General features: G+C 40.6%; 1 protein-coding gene across 3 annotated transcripts; it reads left to right on the forward strand.

Moving 5' to 3' along the window:
- Window positions 1-911: 911 nt before the first annotated feature.
- On the forward strand, window positions 912-26,487 carry USP38 (ubiquitin specific peptidase 38). 3 transcript variants are annotated; one of them, XM_063136385.1, is made up of 10 exons: window positions 912-1,027; window positions 6,806-6,941; window positions 12,134-12,263; window positions 12,458-12,559; window positions 14,426-14,584; window positions 15,474-15,667; window positions 16,301-16,394; window positions 17,831-17,937; window positions 19,219-20,572; window positions 25,512-26,487. In XM_063136385.1, the coding sequence occupies exons 2-10, from the start codon at window positions 6,865-6,867 to the stop codon at window positions 25,671-25,673; spliced, it is 2,379 nt and encodes a 792-aa protein (XP_062992455.1). In that variant the 5' UTR covers window positions 912-1,027; window positions 6,806-6,864; the 3' UTR covers window positions 25,674-26,487. The 3 variants fall into 3 exon arrangements, with proteins under 3 accessions (XP_062992455.1, XP_062992453.1, XP_062992454.1); XM_063136383.1 differs by lacking the exon at window positions 912-1,027 and adding an exon at window positions 4,203-5,074; XM_063136384.1 differs by lacking the exons at window positions 912-1,027; window positions 12,458-12,559 and adding an exon at window positions 4,203-5,074.
- Window positions 26,488-26,956: the final 469 nt, after the last annotated feature.

A 26,956-nucleotide genomic window follows, 5' to 3' on the forward strand; every position in this document is an offset into this window, starting at 1 on the left:
CCCGGGAAAGCCGATGCAAGGCCAGCTGTGAGTCCATTCAATTTACTGGTCTTACCTCCCTCTCCCTCTCCACCCTCCCTGGTCACCTGCTGCTGCTGAAGCTTAGCTGTAAATCACATCCTCCTCCTTGAGAGCTATTCCTCTTTATAGCCGCCATAGTTTGTGACCATATAGTAAAAACAGAGAGCTGCTGCGATCTTAACTTTAAATTGCAGCAGTGCTCTCTGGGAGGAAGATATGATTTACAGGTAAGTCCCAGCGGTTGGGGGGTGAGGGGAGTATCCCACAGCCCTTTCTAAGAATTTTCCTTGTTAAACATTACATCTGAAAAAAATCTTTGGTAAAAAGTAAGAACTAGAGGTCTGCCCCGACCCACAGCTTTGATGCAAACACTGATTTGGTGCTTCAGAAAATGGCCTGATTCGGCTTGGAATGATTCGGAGTCTGTCCACTTCAACTCAGTACAGAACCTGAGTCAAGGTTCGAAAACCCAAAGCTTCATGTTTCCCATTGACAATCGTGGGAAATCAAAAAAAGACTATCACTTTTTTTCTCTTGGTTACCAATTTGTCCTGGGCCCAGAAAATTATGCTACGGCCATGATCCTGAGGCCTAATTTTAAGTATCGGACGATGTACAGTCTTTTGATGCTGAGTTGTCATGAATCATCATAACTATGTGTGCATTCATCCACCGCCAAAATGAGGTCTGGCAGGTTAAACAGATTTTGTTCCATTAGGCTGGCCCTAATTGGTTAATTTTCAATTAGTGGGGAGGAGCTTAAGTTTGAAGATGTTAAAACAAGAGAACTTTTTTTGAACTAAGGATTTGAAAGCTCTAAGGAAAGAGTTCTTGGACTTAAACATCCATATCATGCTTCTGAATTCTGGACAGTTGTGTTTTCCATCATTGCAAAGGATGTCTAAATATAAGGCTTATAGCTCCAAGGTTGCATGCTGATATTTTGAGATCAACCAGGCAAGATAAGTGAAGATCTGGCCAAAATGGAAATGGGCATACTTTCACGGTAGGTTTAGGTATCATTTTTTTATAGTATAAATATTCATGACCAAGCATGAAATATCTGAGTAGCTAGACTTGTTAATTAAGCCAGCAGGCCAGATAATCAAGAGGCCCTATATAGGCTGTGATAGGTGGACCAAGGGTGAGATACTTTGGGAGTAACCTGTTTCATGGGAGTTGGTTATTGCAGCATGTGGATCCAGGGTTTATTGACTGATTGGTTTGTACCCCACCTTTCTATCAAGAAAAATGGCACTCAAGGCGGCTTAGATGTAATATTTACTGCTGCAAATACTAAACATGGAGTAAAACTAAGGACAAAGCAGATGCTATCAATACTGAATACTGAAACCTTGTCATAAGAAACTTAAGAATTAAGTTTCTTTAAAGAATTACCAGTAACAAGAGGTGATAGAAATTACAACCAGTAAACTAATTACATAAGTATATTGGTATAGGTTTCATTATCCAGTGATAACAAATCCATTGTGTGTATATTTTTACTGAACACTTGTTCTCCATGCACAGTTGACATGGTGTAGTTCAGAACCTTATATTCTCAACTTGTGAAATGTACTGCCAGCTTGTGGAATGATATGGTAAAGATTATAGTTTTGAGAGCTGAGAGCGTTGGGAGGATGTGAATCAGTGCAGGATGTTTGGTGAAGTTATTTTCACTTCCTTTCTGTTTGAACCACTCCAAGAAAGCAACTGGAGAAGCAGTCGCTTCTGTTATGAATGGCAAAGTGTTTGTGGTTTTTATCCTGTTTAAATAGCTGCCCACGAAACACATATCCACTAGAAGTACACTGCATATACAATCTTAATTCAATTATATTTCACAACGGTGAACAAATCCAAGTGAACACACTGATGATTAGGCAGAACCTACAAACAACTGACTCCCATTTAGAGATGCCAATTCTTTGTTTATAAGTCAACACAAATAAATTTTCATGTGAATCATTGGACTTAATGCAGTGATAATCAAACGGTGAATGACAATCACATGCATATGAAGCAGAGTGAACAACACAAGAATTTTGTAATTTGTAGATATTCTGGAAAATGGCTGGCAGTGTGTTTTGTGACCAACTGTGGCATAACAGAGAGAATGAGTTCACATCAGTGTGTGGGGTGTGTGAAAACATACATTACATAACAAGTGAAAACCATCATGCTACATGTGCCTTTTATGACAAGATGAAATCAACAAATGAAATGGGAGGATTTTATGTGATGACTGGAATTTGTAGCCATGCATGATGATGAGTCATGCTTTGTTATGTTGTGCTAATGATGAATCATGATGAGCACTCATTTCAAGATACTGTGTATATAATTAACCTCCACATAATATATATAAAGTACCTATTATCACATATCCCTGCTGGTTCTATGAAAAAAATAGATTATAGAGAGCCACTGCCAGCCACAATAGGCAATATTGGGCTAAATGGATCAACGGTTATGAGGAAAGATTATGTTTGGGGCTTTTTACTTTGGAAAAAAGGCAAATAAGGAGGGACATGATAGAGGTGCATAAAATAATGCATGGTTAATGAAAGCAGATTAAATAACTTTTTCACCTGCTCACATAATACTAGAACCCAGAGTCATTGAGTCAAGCTAAATACTGGGAAATTCAAGAGACAGAAAGGAGAAATTGAACTCTGGGTGCTTCCAGATGAGGCTTTTATGGTGTCATTGTCCTGCCTCAAGTTAATGGGGGTCCAAGCGTTCACATTATCTTCTACTTGTACCCTTCTGAGTTTTCTTCCATTTTTGTCTTAACATAGAAAATCCGTTAATGAAAAAAAGACAGATCAGCTGTATAATGCCTTCTGAGTGGTAGCACTAGGTCTTCTCTGCATGAAAACACCCTATGGCACTTGGTGCCCTCCAGCTGATTTGGACCCAGCATTCCTGACCATTGGCCATGCTGGCTAGGGCAGTTGAAGTCCCAAATATCTGGAGGGCACCAGGTTGGGGAATACTTACAATGGCATCAGCTTTCACAAGATGTAGTCACAGCCACTAACTTAGATGGCATTAAAAGGGAGCAGATAAATTTATGGAAGTTAAGCGTACTGATGGCTACCAGTCATTGCTGCCTTTAGGATTAGAACCAGCAAGCCTCTGTTATGGGGAACAACAAAAGAGGAGGGCTGTTGCTCTCACGTCCTACTTATGGGTTTCGAGAAGCATTTGGCTGGCCACTAGGAAGCAGGTTGATGGACTAGATAAATAGGCCTTTGGACTGATCCAGCAGGGCTCTTCTTAAGTTAAGGTGGTAGAAAGGCCCCTTCTCATTATAAACAACAGGTGACCAATACTTTTTTTAAATGCTCAGGTCATATTAAAACAAAAACTAGCATGTCCGTGGTAGAGGAAGTCCTTCCCTGCTGTGCTAGTTTTCGACTTGCATGGAATGCTTCAGGTAAGAGAGCATTAAAAAAAAAAAGACCTGCCCCCTGCAATCTGAAGTCTTACAGTCCATTCTGCTACCTCACAACTCTTTCACCTCCTGAAACATGTGATACCTCTTTTAAGCCTTCCACAACAATAAGTGGGTGTTTTGAAATTAAGGACACAACTAGGTTTCAGCGCATTGAAGCGGCATTCACCAAGGCCAGCTCTACATAGCACTATGAAAGCCGTATATAAGAGGCAGGAGCCACACCAAGCAGGATATAGCACTATGAAAGCAGTATATGGTATGTGTCAATGGGCCCCAACAGTAGTCAAAGCACTTCAATGCTGCTATAAAGCAGTAGTGTAATCCCTGCCTCTTATATACTTGCTTTTATAGCGCAATATAAAAATGCAATTAATAATAATATCCTGCTTGGTGCAGATCTGCCCCAAGTGAGAGCCCAGTAGCACGGGATTCGTTTTCCTTTGACTCCACCCACTTTAACTCCTTCCTTGGTTCCCCCCCCCTTATATTGCGCTACTACGATTCTAACCCCCCGCCCCTCCGCTCTCCGATTGGGGCCCCCATGCAAGGGTCGCAGCACCTCCCCCGTGGTGAGAAAAGCGCATGCGCGTTGCTAGGGCGGTCCCGGGGCCCGTCGTTGGTTGTTTATGCGCGCTCGGAATCACCGTCTTCCACTTCCTGCTTGGCGTGACTGTGCGCCACTCCGTCGCTTCCGGGTCAGATGTTTCCGGCGTTTGGGGCCTCTGAGCTTCCAGTTTTGAGAAACCTCCCGAGAACGGCCGGCTCGGGCTGATGTTGAGGCAACGCTGCCGGTCGGGAGGCCGAGGGGCAGCCGTCGGGTGAAGCGGCCGTCGGGAGGGGCCGGAAGCGGCTGGGCGGCCGATGCTGGGACGGAGCTCGCCATGGACAAGATCCTGGAGGGGCTGGTGAGCTCGTCGCACCCGCTGCCGGTGAAGCGCGTGATCGTGAGGCGCGTGGTGGAGTCGGCGGAGACGCCGCTGAGCGGCCCGCAGTGCCAGGCCATGTTCGCCCTCAGCACCCGCCTCATCCTGCAGGGGCCCGACCAATTCCAGCGTCAGGTCGGGCGGCAGGTGCTCGAGGCCTACGCTCGCCACCACCGCGACGACTTCGAGGCCTTCTTCACGGGCGGCCTGGTGTTGGCTTTGCTTCAGGGGGGAGGCCCGGCGTCGCTGGCCCGGTCCCCTCGCCTCGGGCCTAGCTTGGACCCGGCCGTGCTGGATTACATCCAGGGCGGCCTGCGCCTGCTCATCAGCTGCCCGGCGGTGCTGGAGCTGTTCGCGCTGCTCCAAGGGGAAGCGCTACGGCTGGTGGGCGAGAGGCCCCCGGCCCCGCTGTGCGCCCGCCTCTGCCAACTCCTGAGCGACTTCCCGCAGTGCCTGCCCCGCGGCAGAAAGCCGGCCCTCGCCTTCTGCCAGCAGCTGGTGCGCAGCATCGCCCACTTCCAGACGCAAGGCACCCGCGAGGCCGAGCTGCGCCTCTACGTCTCCCAGGTCACCCAAGTCAGCGGCCTTCTGCACAGCATCTGGAAGGCAGAGCCCGACACGCTGCTGCCCTCTTTGCAGGAACTCTTCGCCATCATCTCCTCCACTGGTGAGTTGACCTTTCTCCTTACAATGGTCTCTCTTTCTGGGACCAGACTTCCGAGGCTTATGGCACTGGGTTTCTCTTAGTAAAAATAAAAAAGAGGGGGGAAGCACTCTTTATCTCAGAATGGTCAAGGGCAGTATCCAACACTTGCCTTGCACAAGCAGCTTATTTCTAATCCCTTCCCAAACTACTCTGGGAATAGGTGAAAACAAGAACCACTTAGGTGAGTGAGACGTCTGTGGTTGCTTTCTGTATTAGAGCTACTGGCCAAGGGATAAGGGTAGGATGGGAAATAACTATTCTCTCCTCAGTATCTGTTTGGTTCTTGTTTACACAGGAGGGTGGCATTTGAATTGAACTGAAGCAAAAGATAATAGGAAGTTTGGGTAGAAGTTTGGGTAGACATTAATTACACTACCCTTTCTGTTGACAGCAAGCAAAGCTGAATCAGAAAAGGGCTGGGAATGGGAACAGAGACAACTGAATCCACAGCATACTAAAAACAAGCGATGTGGTTGTTCTATTCATACTCCTCTAGTACCAAGAATCTGTGTGGCAGTTGGTATTTAATTTCTAGTCCAGTTTAATCACACCCTGGACAGGAGGTTGGTTCTCTCTTGATTACCTGTACAAGGGTTCACCTCATACTTCTGGTCTTAGCCGTTTAGATAATCTTGAGATTCTACAGAAACCTTCCTTAGCAATGCTTATAATAATACTAGAGTCTATTGGATGTCTATCTGTTTTATCAAGCTTCACATACATTGTAGTGGCTCAGCTGTTTAAAATAAGTTAGTGTGCTAGGTGACCACCCCCATAACTTTTTAACAGAAATAGGATAGGCATCAAATGAGTGGGCTTTCTTATATAGTAGTATTTGTTTAGTCTGACTGTGTCTAAGGTGGTGTGATGACTTGGACTGCAATCCTATTCACACTGAACTCAGTGGGACTCACTTGGGACTCATTTTCTTGGTCTACTATTTCCGGTTCTTAAAATGCAGGTTTATGCCTCAGCAGGTTTTTCTTAGGGCAGTGCAAAACTTGGTAAGTGACAGTCAAATAAACTAGCCACAAGTCCATAGTTCAAATTACTCAGGAATTAATTTCTCATGTATTTTGGTGTTGTGTCCATGGACAACAAATGTTTACAATTGTAGCAGTTGCTAGAAATCTTCTGCATACAGGTGATTGCTTCTCAAGTAAGGTGGAAGTGGGGGTAAATGTTACAAAAGTTCAATACCTAGGTTTCCTTTTTATTGTTGGATCGTTACAGCCTAGAAAAGACAGATAAATCGGATAGCTTGGATGAAAAAATGTTTCTACTGGACTTAATCATACAGAACTACATTCGGTTGGATCCAGGCTACCTGCTCATGAGATACCCTGTTAGGGAAATAGTGGAGGGTATTTTTGCTGATTTCCCCATCTCTATGTAGATCTCTGTGTCCTCTGAAAAGCTTTACTAGAGAGGAGTTGGCATTGGGGGGCTCCAGGAGGAAGGTGTAATGGACAAATATCATCTCCCTGCTTCATCAGGTGTCTCCAATAGATACCAGTCCCTTCTGCAAAGTCTAGATCCAACCCACTATGTGCATTGATTAAGAAAATACTTAGAACTTAAGTGAGCTGATGTAATAGCTTTGTAATATATCATTTAAAAAAGCTGTTGAAATCTGAAATAGGAAAAAAGTAGGAAGAAAACATCTCTTCTTTACATGTTTGACTCTTGTAGATACTACTTTTGAACCCTCGGTTGCCTTGGCAAGTCTTGTTCAACATATCCCATTACAGATGATTACTGTGCTCATTGGAAGCCTTACCACAGATCCAAATGTCAAAGATGCAAGTATGACACAAGCTTTGTGCAGGTATGGCCTCTGTATTGAAAACACACACACAGCAGAATAGTAGTTCGTGTCAGCTAAATTAAAAACATCTTGTTGATTAAATGGATTTAATTTAATAGAGTTTTAATGGATTGCTTAAACAGATTTTGAGAAGAGGAAAAAATCCTCTTCTAAGTTTCAGCTTACTACCCATACTTTTTGTAAGGGTTTCTACAAAAAATGTGTGTTTGTCTTGTGTGCGTTTTTAATCAGCTAAGTATTGCAGCACTAATAAAGTCATGCTGTAAATGAACTTTGTGAGAAAATACAAAAAGCTTTGAAATTGTGATCCTGGGAAGATCTGTATCGGTACTGTACAAGCACTGACAAAGTGAATGTACTAGGGTAACCTGATAAGATTATTCATCTTTCTTTCAGATCACCAAACATGAGATAAAAAGATATATTGCGATTAATCTTGAGTGCTGATCTGTCATATTTCTATTTTGGCAGTGTTGGTATGGCTCTGAATGCCCTAGGCATAGTATTAAATAGGTGTGAAATAGGGTTTTTAGGCAATTATACTTTGAATTTGACCTATAAAGTTTAACCTGTTGTATTAAGTTTTCAGCAGCTCAAATTTTTCTTTGTCAGTATTTAGTAGGTGAAATATTAACCCCAGAACCCGCCTCATTGGTTCACATAGAAGACTGCCTTGGCATGACATTATTCTTTGGCTTGGTTCTGAGGCAAAGCCTCATCTCATTTTTGGAAGCTTTGGGTGGCTTCCCCGGTGATTATAATATAGTGTTCTCTGGGACTACACTGCAGTCTTGAATGCATCCACTCAGAAGTAAGTCTTCAGTGGGGTTTATTCCTAGATAAGTGGTATAGGATTGCAGTGTTCTTATCGAAAATGACTGTGATCCAAGAGACCAGTTAAAGTAATTCCCTAATTGGAATCTAGGGCTGTCAGTCACAAAAGTTCATCCTCTAGTATTTAGTATTTGAAATTATAATAAGAGTGTCTTGTGCGCACAAAATTGAGATGCCCGTCTCTTGTCTCCCCTCTCCCTAGCATTTTTCATTTATAGAGACCCTGCAGAGCTTGTGGAAAGTTAAAAAAATGTATCAGAATTGGGACAATAAACACCCCCAGGAATGGGTTCAAAGTCTAGGGAACCAGCCCATTTTGTCATGGGCTGTTTCATACACAAGCCACCTTTTATTCTGAGGTGATCTGAATATGGAGATATTTACCTCAGATTCATGCCTTATCTGAGGCGTTTACACAGCCCTAGTATTTAGTAAGCTTTTATGAAGCAAGTAGCAATCTCTGGGTAAAACAATTGCCATTAGGTGAAGATCTAGTGGGCCCAATCCAGCAAACGGATAACCAGCAAGGGAAGTGGTAGAATGGGACGAAGGCTGCAAGCGTTTGTTCATTCATTTGGGAGTATGTCCCATTAAATTAAATGCTATTAATTGCAAAGAAACACAACTTATTTATTCCATAGATTTCAGTGATATTTTGTCATGGCTAATTTTCAACTGGTTGTGCTCAGTTCTTTATATGCATATTTATTGATTGTTGGAAGTCATAACTGGACATTTGGAGAACAAAGATAGCAATATGCAAGTCTATTCCAAGGTGTAAAATGTGACATTAGGAGGTTGTAGTGATAGTGACTGCAATGGCTTTGATCTCATGCAATTTCCCGCCTCACTTTTTTGCTTCATCCCCCTCTACTCTATTCCATGCCCTTTTGTAGGGTACCCTGATCCTTAGGAATGAATTTTCACAGGTCTGCAGTGGGGAAGAGAGGGCAGAGAAGTCCTGTTGTGCAAATGGAGTTCTTCTTGCTCGTCTCTGGACTCAAGCCAAGCAAGCTTTACGGGAAATAAACCTTTAGAACTAACTGACACTGAAATCCTGGCCGTCATTTTTTTAAAAAATCTGAGTACTACCCAGTGATTGGTAATTATTGTACCATCCAGCATTTAGGAATTTTCATATGCAGTAAAATGAATTACAGATACTAGTCTATCATGTGAAGCTCAGCTTTGGCTATGTGGCAAGTAACAATTATTATTATTATTATTATTATTATTATTATTTATTTATTTATATAGCACCATCAATGTACATGGTGCTGTACAGAGTAAAACAGTAAATAGCAAGACCCTGCCGCATAGGCTTACAATCTAATAAAATCATAGTAAAACAATAAGGAGGGGAAGAGAATGCAAACAGGTACAGGGTAGGGAAAAACTAACAGTAGAAAGTAACAGTAGAAGTCTGCACAACATCAAGTTTTAAAAGCTTTAGGAAAAGGAAAAGTTTTTAGTTGAGCTTTAAAAGCTGTGGTTGAACTTGTAGTTCTCAAATGTTCTGGAAGAGCGTTCCAGGCGTAAGGGGCAGCAGACGAAAATGGACGAAGCCATTTGTCAGAAACAATGGTTTCTGACAGATACTGGAACAGCTGTCAAATCAATATTTCTATGGTGGTCCACTAAGTAAATTTATATGTAGGGACCCAACTAGTTCTTATTATATCTAAAAAGGGCTCATTGGAGGCTTTTTACTGATTTATGTTTATACATCTCAGCCTTGACCTGTTTTTTCAGCTCCCTGTAGCGCAGCCTAGCAAATAAGTCCACAAATGTTTCTAGCTAGCCCAGACATTGTTTAACTAGTCCCTATGCAAATTCTAGCGGATTGTCATCTTAAATTTCGGTGCTGACACTTCTGTGGGCCACAAGGACCAAATTTATTTATTTGAGTATCCTATTGTCACAGGAAATAATGCGTCATCAGCTAGTGCACTGTCTCTAAGGCATCCAGCTTCCAATTATTGCTCTCTGGGCAAGGCATATAATTTCATGGATAACATGGCAACTGCAGAGTGCTTACCTGTCCCCAAAACAATGACAGGTGTGTGGCCTGCTGGTTTTGATTCCCCACCCCCAGTGCCGTATGGCACACAGGGCTGGGCAGGGGGAGAGGCAGGGGGGCCAGTTGGCATGGGCCTATGATTTTGAGAGGGCCTACTCAGAGTCCCCCAGGGCAAAGTTGCTTGATTTTTCTGTTGTTGATGATGAATTTGCCCAAAGAAAAGCACGTAAAGCATTTCTGAATGTGAAGAAGTGATGTCTTATATACATCTTGGATAGAAGTGCTTGCCATTACCTTTTTAATAAATTATTCTAGTTCATATGTATTTAGAACTGATTAAAAATACTTAATGAGCAGTTTGAAATGAGGACTACATTTCCCATCAGGCCTGGGCCTACTATCAGCTTTGCCCAGCCCTGATGGCACATACCATATTTTGGATGCTTGCACCAGGTGTAGAATCTGCTGCAGTTTCATATTAATCATTTGTAAGGAAATCCAACCTGGGATAGGACAGAACACCTTTTGGAAAGGGAAGAAGTAGCATCTATTCTGCCATGCATCAGGCTGACGCTAAGTAACCTTTATGTCTCCCATTTCCTCCCCATCTTCCATGATGGGTCAAGTAGCTGAGCATCTGTAGTAATTAATTTTTTTAATTTTTATTTGTTTAATCATTTTTATGCCGCCATTCAGCCAAAAAAGGCTTTCACGGCAGCTTACAAAAGTATTTCTTGACATTTTGGTCACTAGCAGGCAAGAAATAAAAAAGGAAATTGCTCTTTACTTGTTGCCAAACAAAATTGCTCTTTACCTGTTGCCAAAGTTGTGGTATCGGTGATCACTGAAGCCCGTGCCGAAAGATATGTGCTTCTGTCAGTGACAGCACAAAAACCCTGCACTCCTTATGAACTAAGAACCCATTATAGGGGGTTTCATAGGAGATTGGTGATCTTTCCCAGGCTTAATTTTGGCTGGGATCAGCAATTATGAGTAAACTTGACGATGCTCAAGAAAAGTTTGTTTTCCCCCCAATTCTAAATGTGCTTGGAATACCTACCTACCCCCACTAGATATGTGATGGGCTTGAGAAAAAAACTTTCCCCTTTCCCAGATTTTTCCCCTGGCCTTTCACATCTCTAGCCCTTGTTCCGGTTAGCCTCCAAACCCATTAACCTGGCTCCTGTTCTGATGGCAGGAGGGCTGTTCCACCCCACCCCTCCCCATCTTCCTCTGCCTTGCTTTCTCTCCTCTCCCTGACCTCTCCTCTCCTTGGCACTTGGGATTCTGGGAAATGTAGTTTTCCCAGATGCATCTGACACTGTCAGGTATGTGTTTGGGAAGGAGGAATTCACCTCTGGCTTGGATTAAAATCTTAAACTGGAGAAAAATTCGGGGCCAGTTGTATGCTTGCTTTATTTGCTTAATTTTTAAGGTGAGCATTACATGTCACTGAGGTTCATATTTATAGCAAAGACACTACAAAGCTCAGAACCATTTCTACTTAACTTAGTTAAATGAGGCCTGGAATGACAGGAATGCTGGGACATCTTGTTTATCAACCATCAGCACTGTTAATGGTGACTGATATGCACATATTGCTACTTCTCCACAGATATTTTTTCTCAATCTGGAAGAAAAGTAATCGTTACAGTAAGGGTTGGAAACATGGTGAATGTATATATTTAGTAGGAAATGTTAACATTGCTCAAAGCTCTGTAGGAAATCACAGTTATGTCAACAACTTGCTTTCTGTCACTTACACATTTCTCATAGTAGATGTCTTGAAAATGATGGACCTAGTTGGTCATGAAGCTCACTGGCTCACTTCAGGCCAGTCACACTCTTTCAGCGTAACCTACCTCACAGGGTTGTTGTGAGGATAAACTGGAGAGGAGAGGATTGTGTGTGCCACCTTGAGCTTCTTGGAAGAAAGATGGGATATAAATGTAGTAATCAATGAATTTATTTAAGTATATTACTTAGTTTTGACATTTAATGCTAAATGTTTGCAGAATGCCAAAAGATGGGGAGGGGATAAAATGCTCATTTGTGCCCATGGCACTTGTACTACCGTGCTCCACACAGCACTCCAAACAACAAAAGAAGTGTTAGCTTGAGGAAATAAATCCTTAGTGGTGAAATACCATGATTTGTGTACAACCTACATGCAATAGAAGAACTAAAAGATGTTTTCCCAGTGATAAAATACCATGCAGTTCCTTGGCTCTCAATGTGGCTATGCTACTATGTAAACCAACACTAGCTTTTGGGCAATTTGGTAATTGGAATATGCATTATGTGCCTAAAATACTAACATTCATCCCTCACTTTTCAGAATGATTGAGTGGCTGTCCTGGCCATTAGCTCAGCATGTGGAGACCTGGGTGATAGCACTGTTGAAAGGACTGGCTGCAGTCCAGAAGTTTACTATCCTTATTGATGTTACTTTGCTTAAGATTGAACTGGTAGGTATGTTTGCTTAATGATGTGGGGCTGTTGCAGTTACAGTGTGGCTGCAGAGCATTTTTGTAGCATGGTTGCTTTTCTGTCTATTCTGATCCAGAGGGGAGAAAACATTGTGTAATACAGAACTAAAACAAATTTATAAGACTTAACTACTGAATATCTCAAAATTATGATGTATGTTTGTTTTTCAAAGGTTTTTAATCGACTTTGGTTTCCTCTTGTGAGACCTGGTGCTTTGGCTGTCCTTTCTCACATGTTGCTTAGTTTTCAGCATTCTCCAGAGGCTTTTCACTTGGTAAGTTGTCATTGTCTGAGCTTTAAACTACTGCTTACAAACAACATACAGATGACTAATATAAGTAGTACCATTACATGGTTCTCTCTGTAAAACCATGGACAGTATCCAATTTGTAAGCCTATGCGGCAGGGCCTTGCTATTTACTGTTTTACTCTGTACAGCACCATGTACATTGATGGTGCTATATAAATAAATAAATAATAATAATAATAATAATAATAATAATAATAATAATAATAATAATGCCCTTGCCCAGGCCGTCAGCCCCACTGGTTGTGGTGTGCACGCAGCCCCTTTCTGGCAGCCGCAGTGTAGCACTTCCTGGGGCAAGCCACCAAATGATCAGAAACTGTGCACACACCAGAATCAGTGGGCCTGGTCACCCACACAAGGGCACAATGGATCCTAACCCTAGACTGCAGTTAATTCTTGGAGAAAAATATTGGGAAAGTAAATGTATTAACAGTAGAAGTGTTCATAAGCTTGGATCTAATAACTGGAAGACAAATGTTTCTAAACTGGTTCTAAACCAGCTGTAGAAAGCTCATGAACATGGGAGGCAACAGCTAATCAAGGATTATCCTTTGGTTGCAATTTGCTAAGCAAATATTAATGATACTTATTGGGAATGATTGAAACATCAATCCTGGTTGTGTCGTAGAAGACTGCTACAGTCTGCTCTGTCCAGAAGGCACATTGCACAAAACAAGTTTTAAAACAATTATAAATAGATGACAGGAATTGCGATAACTCCTTACATGCTTGCTTTGAGAAATCAAATATGTATAGTGCTGAGAGTTTGATAGAAGGTGCTGTTGCTTGTACTGATGATCAGATATGGTTTTAGCACTTTCCTTTTAAGAGCTTTGATTGCCTCCTGCAATGGATTGTATTCAAGGGTGTCCCTCTTGCTGATCCATGGAGACTTCCTTGAATGGAAGGGGGGAGGTGATTTTTGCAATTACCCCCCTTGTCCTGTATTCCCTAATACCACCTCTCACATTGTTCCAAAGTGTCCCCCCAATCCTCTGGAAGAGGTGCAGGAAGCTGCAGAAGGAAGGGGTAATCAGCAAAAATTGTATCATCCCACACGCACACGAGCTCACAGAAACTCATAGCTATACCAGATCAAAGAATGTTTCATTAGTAGTGGAACACAATTGGATACAACCAAATCTATTGATGATGCAGGCTATTGAGGCCTGGTATGAAGAACACTTAAGCTTAAAATATAATTATGCAAAGGTACACAGTGAAAAAAAAATAAAGATGTCGCAGTGAGTGAAAAACTCTTGTGTAAAATTCTTGGGAAGGCTACATTTTGGTGAGGATCAAAGAGGCAGTCTGATTATATTGAAGTTATTGAATACATAGCTTCTCTAGAACTTCCTCATTCATATCATTTTGATTGTGAATAACTTTAAGGGTTTTTTTAAACATACAGGCAAGATTGAAATGAGTCACACTAGATGGTGCTGTAAACTAATCTCAAGAAGAGGTCATAGAATATGGAATGGATTTTATGTTATCAGACTACTAGTAAAAATGCTAATGTTACAGCCACGATTTAGAAGTACAATGCACTAATAATGCAGTGTTGTTGGGGATCCTCATTTATGTAACATAATAGAATTGTGGGTTTTCGGGGTGTGTGTGTTAATAACCAAACTGAGATTCTATTGTGAGCAGAAGTGATCAATTTAATGTGCTCATGTGGTTAAGAATAGTACAGTTCCTTTATTGTAATATTATCACCACATATCACACTTACTGAGAGTTTTGGCTTTCTAAATATATTGCATGGCAAAGTCTGTATTAAACTTAACTTGCATAAATGCTTTGATTTGTTTATCTTAACGTTAGATTGTTCCACATGTGGCCAAGTTGGTAAAATCTTTCAAAAGCAATGGCCTGCTCTCCAGTGCAACATTCTTGGGACAGCTCAGTGAGTTAATACATTGTATGATGTATCATTACTCTGGATTCCCAGAACTCTATGAACCTATTCTGGAAACTATCAAGGTATGGTAATGCAAATATCTACGTGCTTTTGATTCCAAACTAGGCTCTATTTTTGCTCTGCATGTGTGCTATTTTGTGATCATGGGTGTGGGTGGGAATCCTGATTAAACTGTAAAACTAGAAAAACACTACCCAGTAAGATATGTGAGATGATTATGTCTTCAGTATTGATGTTGTCAAATAAGATTTTGGCTTACTTCTCCAGAAAAGCTCTGAATAGTAGAATGTGATAATGTGCACACTTGCCTTGGTAGAGCTACTTTGCCTCGTGTCACTATTGAAGAGAAATATCATATTGGGTTAACTCTTTGATACTGGGAATCACAGTTTGAATTGTCCAAACTATTTCCTGATTAGAAAAGCTGTTTGCATTACATCTGTCATTAGCTTAAGCAAAAGAATAGTATAACGTATATTTGAATGCTTCCTGTTCTTCCTCACACATTGGTACTTATTCCATGTTGGACAGTTTCTTCCTTAAAGGGACCACACACACACACACTTAATACTGTATTTGTCTTTGACTGTTGGATCTCTTGATTGATAAAAATAAAACAGTTGCATGTCATGATGAACATAAGTTTTTATATGTTGCTGCTACAGCTTACAACTTGAGAGGCATTCTTCTTGGCAATGAAATAGCAGGAATGCAGATCAAAGGTGACAAACAAGGCACTGGTCTTGCAATATCTTCAGAGCTGATCGATTTAGCCTCTAGGAATTTGTTGGCCATACATACACAGTAAATTTTTAACTGGCCAAACAATAGTACTGTCAGTACTTTAAAGGACAACTGTATGATACATTAGCAAGAGGCAAGAGCCTGGGGTGGGGATGGAGGGAAATGCATGCTGCCCACTGTTCAACTCCCCCTTCTTTCCTTTCATAGGAGCTTCCAAAACCCAATGAAGAGAAAATTAAGATGATACTGAATCAGAGTGCCTGGACGTCTCAGTCCAATTCCTTGCAATCTTGTTTGTCTAGATTTTCTGGAAAATCTGAAACTGGAAAGACTGGTCTAATTAACTTAGGAAATACATGTTATATGAACAGTGTGATTCAGGCATTATTCATGGCTACAGAGTAAGTTTAAACTCCTGTAAGGAATATATTTTGTGTGTCACAGTGTCTTTGTCTGTAATCTATGGGATGCATCATTATGGTTTCAGTATTGCTGGTGAACATCTTGGTAACTTGTTAGAACTGGTCCACTTGCCTAAATTACTTCTCCTTAACCAAATTCTATACAGATCACACACAGAAAATCTTACCTGCCATAGCATACTGGCCATATATAAGTAAAAAAAAAAAGCATAATCTTAAAGTGGCAATTAAAGTAGCATACTGTATTGCTTAATAGATATTTGCACACTTGAAGGAGAATTTCTGGCTGGTAGTCATCTTCATTCTTTACAACTGGAGTTGCTCAGTTTGCTGCAGTGTGCAGCCTTGAATGAATTTCAAGTTGAGAAAACTTTCTCTAATGAGAATGATTTGAACTGCTTCAAAAGTATATCTTATTTTCAATATTTGATGTGTACCTAAACGTAAACGAGAATAAAGTGTTTTGGCGAATTCTTAAAATCCATTCTACTTTACAAAAGCAAACACTTACCAAAGCCATTGATTTCAAATAAATTGGATCTTTGTCATCAGAACATTATATATATGACAGTACATGAAAACATTATTCTCTCATCTTTTCCCCTTTTGCAGTTTCAGAAGACATGTATTATCATTAAATCTAAACGGGTGCAATTCACTAATGAGAAAGTTGCAACATCTCTTTGCATTTTTGGCTCATACTCAGGTGTGTGACTCTTATTTTCTGAATATTATGGTTATAATGCCTAGAACTGGCATATATCTAAAACATTGCACTGTCAGAATAAACCCATTCTATATGAATTACGTTTTGTCTGTTGATATATTTGTTGTAGTGCTGAATCAGTGGGTCAAGGAGCATATTCTTAGCTTTTGCAATGTTTTCCAGAAGTGAAATTTTGAAATAGGAATTGTGTACCTTTGAAAACAAATGAAGAGTAGTTAAACTAGGGTGTGTTCAGATGTTCACCCCCAGCTTTCTATACCATAGTTTATGAAACTGGGGAGGAATATTCAAACCTGGCCAATTGTATGCAACTAATAAAAGCTGCAATCACAACAACAACATTAACAAAACACATACATTAATTTTTGAATGGTTAATGATTCCAAATTTTTGAAAAATGTATAAGTCCTTTTTTAAAAAAATAAAATTTAGGCAGTTCCAAGCACAGCAGGTACAGAAACAAAATATTCCCAAATGGGGTCTTTTTTACAGCCTGCTGATGCCATGGTAGGTATTTTCCTTCCACTATGGAGGATACATGCAGCAGAAGTTTCCCCAGGTGTCTGTCTGCATGAATATACTCTGTTCACTATTGGTTTCACTTTCTATTTCCCTCCCCTATCCGTTTTCAAAACTGTTATAAAGCGCTTTAAAGCAGTAGTGCAGATCCTGCCCCAGTCTCTTCCGCATCCTTGTTCAGATCTACTCCATCTCCCCCAAATTCTCTATTCATTGACCATCTCGATCTTTGCACTTAGAGAGAGGCAAAAGTTTGAGAGAGAGAGAGAGAATACACTTTTGTACACCACTTGCAGTGCAAAATAAGATGGATTAAGTTATTAACTGCTGTTAATATATTCATAGAATATAATTTGAAGGTGTATAATTGATATTCATGATGACATCTTTGACCTAGCCTTTTTTAACTAATTATTTTAAGAAAATTTCCTAATGTGATTTAAGTAAAAACAAAAACTGATGCAATTAAAAAAAGCTGATTTAAATAACATGATTTTTTTTAATCGACCCTGTTTTTAAAATACATATGGGATCAAAATAACTTGAGAAAAAGGGATTACACAGTTCATATTCTTACTGCACCTAAGCACATGAAACTTTTCCATTTGATGTTTCTAATTACAGCTAGCAGATTTTGCTTGTTTTTTCAATTTCTAGATTAACATTTTGGTATGAGATATAAAATTGAAAGTAAAATTGCTTGTATAATAGAAGCTTGTGCCTTTTTAATCACCTGAGATTTGTTCTATAATCAGTGCAATTCATAGATAACACCTGAACACTGCTGTTTTTGCATACTATTCATTTAACTCTCCCTTTTCAGAAATTAAGGAATGCTTCATAGGGTGGTGTTGGTATTTTGAATTCGTCTTACTTTGTTTGTTTCCTTTGTCTAGAGGGAAGCATATGCACCTCGGATTTTCTTTGAGGCTTCCAGGCCACCCTGGTTCACCCCTAGATCCCAGCAGGATTGCTCTGAATATCTCAGATTCCTGCTAGACCGGTAATGGCACTTTGATATCCATTGTTCAAGACAGTACTCCTTTATATATGTAGTATGTATGTATGTCTTGTGGATGCTATAATTCTTGCAACATTGTTGACTAAACAAAAATACCCAGAAGGGTACCTACCTCAAACTTTTAAGTGTTGTACCAAAGTTGCAAGCTATAGTAGTATTTTTAAACTTGAAGGATTGAAAACTGAATATCTGTTGTAGCCGACTTACTTAAAGAAAAATAGTTCGGTTTCATTTGGTTTTTGGAATTAACATGCATGGTCTAAAGCTGAAATGACACATCTCTCTTTTTGTTTCCAACATATATATCAGCTCTTGGTAATGACCTTTGGAGTCCAACCCCTTCTTTCAGCAAGGCTTTGGTCTTGACTTATAGTTGCCATGTGCCTTTCCTAGAGACCTTACAAAGGATTGTCATAGGGAAAGCAGAAAGCTTATGTTTCATAAGCAGAAAGCTTTTGTTGCATCCTAAATAACTTCCCAGTCTTCTCACATGGGGTATGTCTACATGGGACTTTTGTCCTGGGGTTGTCCCTAAGTCGTCCCTGTGCATCCAGATGACTCACAGGGGATCCCGGGAGCAACCAGGGACAACCCCTCCATTTTCCCCGGGATAACTGGTTCCCCAGTTATCCCAATTTTTCCCACAGTCCCAGGACCGTCCTGAGACAGTGGAAGGTGTGGGTGCTTGTCCTGCCTGCTGCTCGCTTACTTGCAAGTAAGCGTGGCACCAGAAATGGGCACAGAGCCACACAGCTCCATGCCCATCAGGGGAGGGGGTGGCAGCAATTTTGAGGCCCGTGAACGGCAGGGATGGGGTTTGGGGGCCAATTTTGAGGGGAAAGGTTTCTTTTCTTTTAGTTGGAGCAGGGCCTCACTCCTGTGCAACCGGCCCCTCTGCGTCCCCCCAAAAATGGTGACCATGATGTCCTGCTTCTTTTCCAGAAGTCACGCGCCACATGTGATTCCGGAGGATCTCTTGATCAGCATATTGCAAGATCCTTCCTCCTTCCTAGATGTAGACATGCCCATGGTCAAGTCCCCATTATGGACTGAATTAGGGCTTGGATGTAAACTACTGAGGCTGGTACCAGCAGTCATAGGGTATAGTGGGGCCCTCATTCAAAGCCTTTCATTCCACTCTAGACCTGTTTCAATATATAAATATTTGGTTGTGAATATATATTGAAAGATAATGATGTATAAAACAGCAAGGAGAAATTGGTGGGGAAATAAATCGTCTGATTGGATATTTTTCTTCCTTAGGCTTCATGAAGAAGAGAGGACCTTGAAAGCTTTGTCTTCATCAAAGCTTCCAGAAGATATGAATGAAGAGTCCCTAGTTCAAGAGGTATCCACCAAGACACAGATGCTTACAAAACCATCTTGCACAGCAAGGGAGGAGAGAACCTTGATAGAGAAGATGTTTCGAGGGAAACTGCAAACAAGCATATGCTGTTTAAACTGCAAAAGTACTTCTCACAAAGAAGAAGCCTTCACAGATCTCTCGCTTGCTTTCTGTCCTCCAATATTCTTAGAAAATGTTGACCCGCCAAGTGCAGAAAATGTGTCTGAAGGGAAAGATGATTGCATGGAACAAGTCAGTACTGGGGCATTCAGTCCTGTGGCAGAAACAGTTTCTGATGGTCTAGCAGTTGGTGACTGCTGTGAAATGGTCACAAGCGACGGAATGTTGAAAGACCTACCCATCGACTCAAACTGTGAAAACGCTGCAGATCCTTTTCTGTGCAAGGCTGAAGACAGGGATAGTTTACAGAAGCACATCAGTGGAGCTACTCCCTCAGTTACTGACCTGCTGAATTATTTTCTGGCAACTGAGGTTCTTAAAGGGGATAACAAATACTATTGTGAAAAATGTGCCTCTCTACAGAATGCGGAAAAAACTATGCAGATTGTGGAGGAGCCAGAATACCTCATTCTCACTCTTTTAAGATTTTCATATGACCCCAAGTGTCATATTAGGCGCAAAATCTTAGACAATGTGTCTCTTCCCCTTGTTCTGGAGTTACCTGTCAAAAGAACTGCCTCCTCCTTAAGTCCAGTATCAGGCATGTGGTCAATGGGTGTTGAGTTTTCTGACACTGGTGAGAATCTAGCTAAGAAACTCAAGCCTTCTGGTGCTGAAGAAGTGGTTTGCCCTCAACTGGTCCCCTATGTATTAAGTTCTGTAGTCGTGCACTCTGGCGTATCTTCTGAAAGTGGGCATTATTATTCTTATGCCCGAAACATTGCTAGTTCAGGGCCCTCATTAGGATCTTTTGATCAAGCCCAAAGTCTGACTTTAGCTTATCCACAAAGCAATTTAATGGCTGGAGAGGCTCCAGTTGCAGCTGTTGAAAAGGAACTGGATGAAAATGAGGTGTCAAAGGAGTGGTTTTTATTTAATGATAGCAGAGTGACATTTACCTCATTTCAGTCAGTCCAGAAAATTACAAGCAGATTCCCCAAGGACACGGCTTATGTGCTGTTATACAAAAAACAGAACAGTGCTAATGCTCTCAGCACTAAATCGGCCAATGGGCTCTGGGTTAATGGAGAGCCTCCTCTTCAGAAAGATCTTATGGATGCCATTACAAAAGACAATAAGCTATATTTACAGGTAAGGTGCAGACATCCTTAATGTAAAGGAAGGTGGCTGTGTGAATGCTGTAAGTGTGGATTGCCTGACTAAGGCTGCGGTCCTGTTGTCTTACCTAGGAGCTTACTTCTGAGCAGATCGGAATACTATTGCGCTGTAAGTGTATCTAGACATGTTAAAAACTTAATTCAGACACCTAACTGTAGTTATGAATCCAAACTTCTTTTTTAGATTTTTTTTTACGTTTTAAACTTTTTTATTGTGAATGTCAACAAACAAAACAGAAAATACATCATGAAAAACGTCTACCTTTACATTGTGTATATAGAATTATCATTTCCGTCGTATGAACCGGGGTGTGTGTGTGTGCTTTGCGCTTGCAAGCATTCAGCAGGCGCAAATGTTTTTTAGAAGCCTAAGCTGAACAAGAATAAAATGGCACCACAATTGAAATTTATTTTGGGCAGCAATACAAAATCAAGACAAAGATTTATTTGAAGAAATATATTTCCTTCTATAAAGATTTATATCTTGTCTTTTTAATGCATATGTACTCCTCATGGTGGCACACACTTTATAATCACGATAAAATACAGTAAAAGCAGAGATCACAGATAAAACATAACCTTTACATAAAATAGCATACGTGTAGCAGTCAAAAGCCTGCCAAAATAAAAAAGTCTTTACCAGCTGACAAAAGACTACCTAAGAGACCTCTGTCTGTCCTCCATGGTGCAAAGTATTTCTCAGTATTGGTACAGAAACTGAGAAGGCCTTAACTCTTGTTACCATCAACTGTGCCTTCGTTCTAGGTTGGACACAGAAGGGCCTCTCCTCCTGATCTTAGAGAGCAGGCAAGATGTTATGGGAGGAAAGATGATCCCTCAGGTATTCTAGATCCAGCCCATTTAAGGGCTTTAAAGTTATTCACTTCACATTGTGTCCAGAAGTAAATTGGTAAGCTGTGGAGATATTGCAGGATAGGTGTCACATATGTGCGTGCCCATTAACATCCTTATTGCTGCATTCTGACCCAGCTTCTGAATACTCTTCAAAGGTAGTCCCATAGAGAGTTCATTGGGGAATACCAGTTTTGATATAATTAAGGCATGTGTTATAGCAAGTTCTGACTTCTTAAGGAATGGATGCAGCTGGCACACCAGCCTACGATGGGCAAAGATCCTCCTGGCCAGTGCTGCCACATTGCCATCCAAATGTAAAGCTGAATCTGGGAACACTTCTAAAATACAGTTTTCAAAGGGGTATCCACAACCCATCACGAACAGGTTGAATCCCTATTGCAGAGACTATTCCTCTGTCTTGAACAAGAGCATATATCTCGTCCGGACTAAGTCTCAGCTGTCCCCCAGCTATTACCACCTCCAGGCAGAACTCCAATAGCTTCCTTGATATTAGATGGAAAAGAGAACTTAATTTTAAGTACATCAAGTAGTTACCTGTCCATGAAAAAGGGACCACATACGTTCATTGATACCTAGTTCATCCGCCCACTGCTGCCCAGAACAAGAAACCAAGTCCAGAGTTTGTCCTGCTACAAATGGGGCACAATATAATTTGGGACAGCCTCATGGTTGCCATGGAGAACATGAAGTCCTGAACCACTCTTAATAAGGTCACCTCTGCATGGATGTTGAAAGCACCCAGTACCATTAGTCTGGGAGATTTCAACATCATACCTCAGACCCACCTCAAGTAGCTCTGTTAGGCAGTGGTGGATAGTACAGCAATAGAAATCCCATTCTGTCCCAGACACCTAGTCTTAAAAACCAAGGACTCACAGGTGGTAGATGGCTGAACAGAGCACTTGATTAGAGGGTGGAATCATAGAACCCAGCATCTTATCTCCCTCCCCCCCCCCAAAAAAAAGAATCTTGGCTGGTACTGTACAGAGGAGCATGTTAGACAAAGCTGGGGTTCTATGGGTACTTTTTAGAATTCAAACAGCTGCTTATTTCCTGTATCTTTTGAAACAAACCAAACCAGCAAAAGGAAAGACTGGAGGTATGCTATGGGTATACAAAAAATTGGATAGAAACTGGTGGAAAGGAAAAATCTTTAAACTGCTGCATCTCAGCCATTTCTTGCCTGAACTTTTAAAGATTTGGCCATCTTATAGTTTTTACCTCACACTGCAATTTTTCATGAAGTTGGAACAAATAGTCTTAATTTTATTATTGGACTGTTCAAGCATTATCTTCGTAACAATTGCGGTAGAGAATTCAGAATTCCATAGCTTTAGAACTAACAAATAATTGAAAAAAACTACAAACAGTTGGTGGTTGTTCATATAGTTCCAGCTATGTTACATGGCACTTTACAAAGAATAGGTATGGCAGGTCCCTATTCCAAGTATTTTACAATCCCAAATTAGATGCAGAGAAACAACAGAGGAAGCGGTGAATGGAGGCATGGGTAACCAAGGGAAGAATATGATTGTTTTAATTGCACATACTTTGGCTTAATTACAGTAAAGAATGAGGACTAGAGAGTTGATACAAAGGCTTCCCCCAAAATATGAGTTTTGTGGAGGGACTTAAAGTAAATAAGGGAGGTGGTTGCATTCTGGGAGCAGTTCCAAGTAGAAAAGGCAGCAGAGGGAAATGGGTGGAGATATTTCAGGGAGCAGGAGATGTTTGGAGGGTGGTAAAACTGAATGAACATAAGCTTCAAGGAGATCTTTGGAGATATAAGCACAGAGAGATCGGGATAAGCTTATGCAGGATCTGAGAATGGACAGAAAGCTAGTGCCAGGACTTAAGGAATGAATTCGCATGGTCAAAATGATGAGAAAGGTGCATAATTTTGTAGTATGGTGGATGAAGATGAATCAGCTGGAGACCAGAGAGAAGATTGCAGTGGTCAAGGTAGTCAGGCATAGAGGGAGTGCTGTATTTTGTGATGGGAGAAGCAACATGAATTGGCAACAGACTGAAGATTGGGGATAGGGGGTAGGTGGAATAACGGCAGGGAAAGACTTCATGCCTCGATCAACAGGCTGAATGGCATCCGTGTCAGTGGATACAATGAATGAAGATGGAGATGAGGACTTGGGAAGAAATGTGAGAAATATTGTTTTGGACATGTTTAATTTGAAATGATGTTCAAGCATCCGAGCAGAAATATCAGAGAAGCAGTTGGAGATGGAGGGCAAAAGATCTGCAGTAAAAGTTGGGTGTTACCAGCATATAGGTGATACTGTAAACAATGGGAAGTGATGAAGCTATTCAACGACAAGGTGTAGAGAATTGTAGAGGACCAGGTACAGAGCCCTGAGGGATTGCAGAGGAGAGAAGGAAAGCAGAGGAAGAGTGTCTTGCTATGGAGACTACAAGATCAGTCAGATGGGCAGAAAGAACCAGCTGAGGGCAGAATCATAGAGGCTAGGCATAAAGGGAAACAAGTAGGAGAGAATAATGAACTGTATCAAAGGTAGCAGAGAGGTTATGGTGGATGAAGACTTTGCAGTGAAAGAATCAGTGACTTTCATGTGGGCAGTTTCTGTGGAGTGCAGGGTTGAGAAAGGTTGAGATGACAGTAAACTCAACTTTTATAATAATAAAAAACCACCCTGAATAAGTTGGTATTGTCTGTCTTGAGATAATGGCTCTTTTGTCAAGCTCTGGATATATTTTGTTACCTTTAACATCACTGATCAGGGAAAGCAACAAATATGGTTACACCATTGTTTATTTTCGATTAGCTCAGAGGTCAGGAAACTTTGTTCTTCCAGGTGATTGATTTCAGCTCCCATCAGCCCCAGCTAGCATGGCCAATGCCCAGGGATTATAAGAGTTGTAGTTTCATGCTATAGTAAATTTTGGGGAATGAATTGATTACATCATGGATGGCACAGCTCAGAGAATTTTTAGAGAAGTTAGGAGTTCCTGAAACAGTTCCTCAATAGGCCCAAAGGCATTTTTGAGGGGGGTTGAAAACATATTATGGTTGGTTATGCTCTGCATTACTTCCAGAGGGTTCCAGGCTCTTCCTGAACAGCATGAACTATATTGGGTATTAAACTCTTCATATCATGGTTATGGGATCATAGTTCAATAGTAAAGCATCTGGTTTGCATGCAGAAGGTCTCAGGTTTCAATGCCTGAAAGTCTGGAAAATCACGACTGGTCAATAAACAATACTGAGCTAGAAGGACTAATGGTCTGATTTCTTATTGCAGCTTCTTATTGCAAAAGTGAGGAAAGTCTGGGATAGTGTTTTTGATAAATTAGCAGGCTTTACGAAATTTTGGTGATATTTCTGGAAAGTGAGTAGTGTTTGTGTACTGATGAAAAAACCACATGCACACTGAAATGGGTCATTCCAGTCCAATGTGGTTGCTAGCACAAAGTTTATAGCATCTTACTCAACTTAAGGTATCAGTAGGACTGAAAACGTGCTCCAGTAAAATTGCCAAAGGACTAGACAGAATTCCTGCAACACTAGCACTTAATGATCCCTATTAGCTTATTAAACGGAGTGTTGGCCTACTCCCTAAAACAGCTTTTGCAAAAGTAGGGATGTCTTAATATGAGACTGGTAATGTATTGTGGCTTTCATCATCAGGCCAAGATATACAAAATAACTAACTGTAATGGTCTTATTTCTTGAGGTTTTTCTACAGCGTTCAGGATCTTGTCAGGATTATGAGAATTCCAGCTTCCACTTCTTACAGTTTCAATGGGTGTTTGAAATTTGGGTATCCTCAGTACTAAAAAAAAGTTGCTTTTTCTGTTGCGTAGTGTTAGAAAATGTCTGACCCATTTTATTGGTGCTTTTGGAATTCATAGTTGAACATTCTGTAGCACTGCTGGCAGAACAGAATTGGTATAGCTGTGTCAAATGTGAAATCATTACCCATTCTTTTGAAACCAGCGCAAATGTTCATACTCAGATTTCTTAAAATTGGTGTGTGAGACCGCTCTTCACCTTTCTGTTTCAGGAGCAAGAGCTCAGTGCTCGAACACAGGCCCTACAAGCAGCCGCAGCTTCATGTTCCTTTCGGCCAAATGGATTTGATGACAACGACCCCCCAGGAAGCTGTGGGCCAACTGGTGGAGGTGGCGGGGGAGGATTTAGTACTATTGGCCGGCTCGTGTTCTGAGGAAGGAGAGTGTCAGATGCATTGGTTCCCTAAACAGCTCCTACTACTGCTTAGGACTGTTATCACTGAACTGTATTAAATAATGTACCAAGCCTTTTTCAAGATGTGATCTTTGTTCTAAAGGGAACGTTTGTTTTTTATTTGAAATAAATGAGTGCATCATGGAGAAATCTACCTCTGAAATTCAGTTGTTTTTATGAAAAGATATCCTTGGCCAAAAGAGGAGTTCGAAGATTTTTATTACACTAGTTTAACTAATAAAAGCACTTACAAGATGTAATTCCAAATCCCTTGATGAAGATATACTTATTCTTTGAAAGATGGTTACTCAACTCCAACAGTGTGTGTGGTGGATTTAATTTTTTTCCATAAATCTATAAATCCTTAAAGGCACTAGCTATGGTAACTATAAAATAATTGAAAATCCAAACTGTTAACAATGTAATCCAGGATAAGAAATATTCTAATTTACTATATTTGCATTACAGGTACATATGTACAGAAGTCACTTTAATGTGCTTGTTAAATCACTTTTCTAAATGTGCATGGTCTTGTAGGAACGAAGTTTTTAAGTATATAAAAAAGCAAAGTTTGTAGTATTTCTAATTGCTTTGAGGATTTTAAATTATTTCAGGGAGTACATCTGTGTTTTGAAGGAAGAGACTCTGTATGTGCCTTGTTGTACTGTAACAAAGTACAAAACTTTTTGAGGCTGCAGAAAAGTGAGATGTTAATTTCTTGTTTAATATGAAGTTCATGAATTTTTGAAAAGTGTTAGCTTCTCCAGAAGTAAAGTTTGTTGGTTCTAAAATTACACTAGTTGCTCATAATTTTAAAATCTAAAATGGACTTAAATGTTTATTCAGAAAATATTAACATCACTGTGTTTGTGAAACACTTTAAAAAACGCTGATACTGAAATGTTACCCATCTTCTTAGATGAAGCCTTTTGTTGGTCAGGAGACCTTTATAAGGTAAGTTAAATATACAATTGCTGGAGTGATTCTAACCATGCTTCAATGTATATAATTTGGACTTGAGTAAATATTTCATTGATGAGGCCAATATACAAGGGTGGTGATCAAGAATTACAGGGGCTGTATTGAAGTGTGTGTCTGCAAAAGCCTACACTTTTTTAAAGTGAATATATGTGCATCTCCTTCACTATTGGGATATTTATGGAAGACAGAAATTCCAACTTAGTAATGTTTTAAAGAACGATGGTAAAATTCATCTTCAGTGATAGCAGCAAGACAAGCCTGCTTGCCTGTGTATCCGCAGGT

Source organism: Elgaria multicarinata, chromosome 10 (assembly GCF_023053635.1).
Source record: "Elgaria multicarinata webbii isolate HBS135686 ecotype San Diego chromosome 10, rElgMul1.1.pri, whole genome shotgun sequence".
In the NCBI taxonomy this organism is placed as follows: domain Eukaryota; kingdom Metazoa; phylum Chordata; class Lepidosauria; order Squamata; family Anguidae; genus Elgaria; species Elgaria multicarinata.

Excerpts from the sequence above, each read along its gene's own strand:
- USP38 (XM_063136383.1), top strand. The coding sequence starts at position 4,366 with ATGGACAAGATCCTGGAGGGGCTGGTGAGCTCGTCGCACCCGCTGCCG. Across the intron at positions 6,942-12,133 it reads ATGACACAAGCTTTGTGCAG|AATGATTGAGTGGCTGTCCT; the intron begins GTATGGCCTCTG and ends CTCACTTTTCAG. Across the intron at positions 16,395-17,830 it reads CATTTTTGGCTCATACTCAG|AGGGAAGCATATGCACCTCG; the intron begins GTGTGTGACTCT and ends TCCTTTGTCTAG.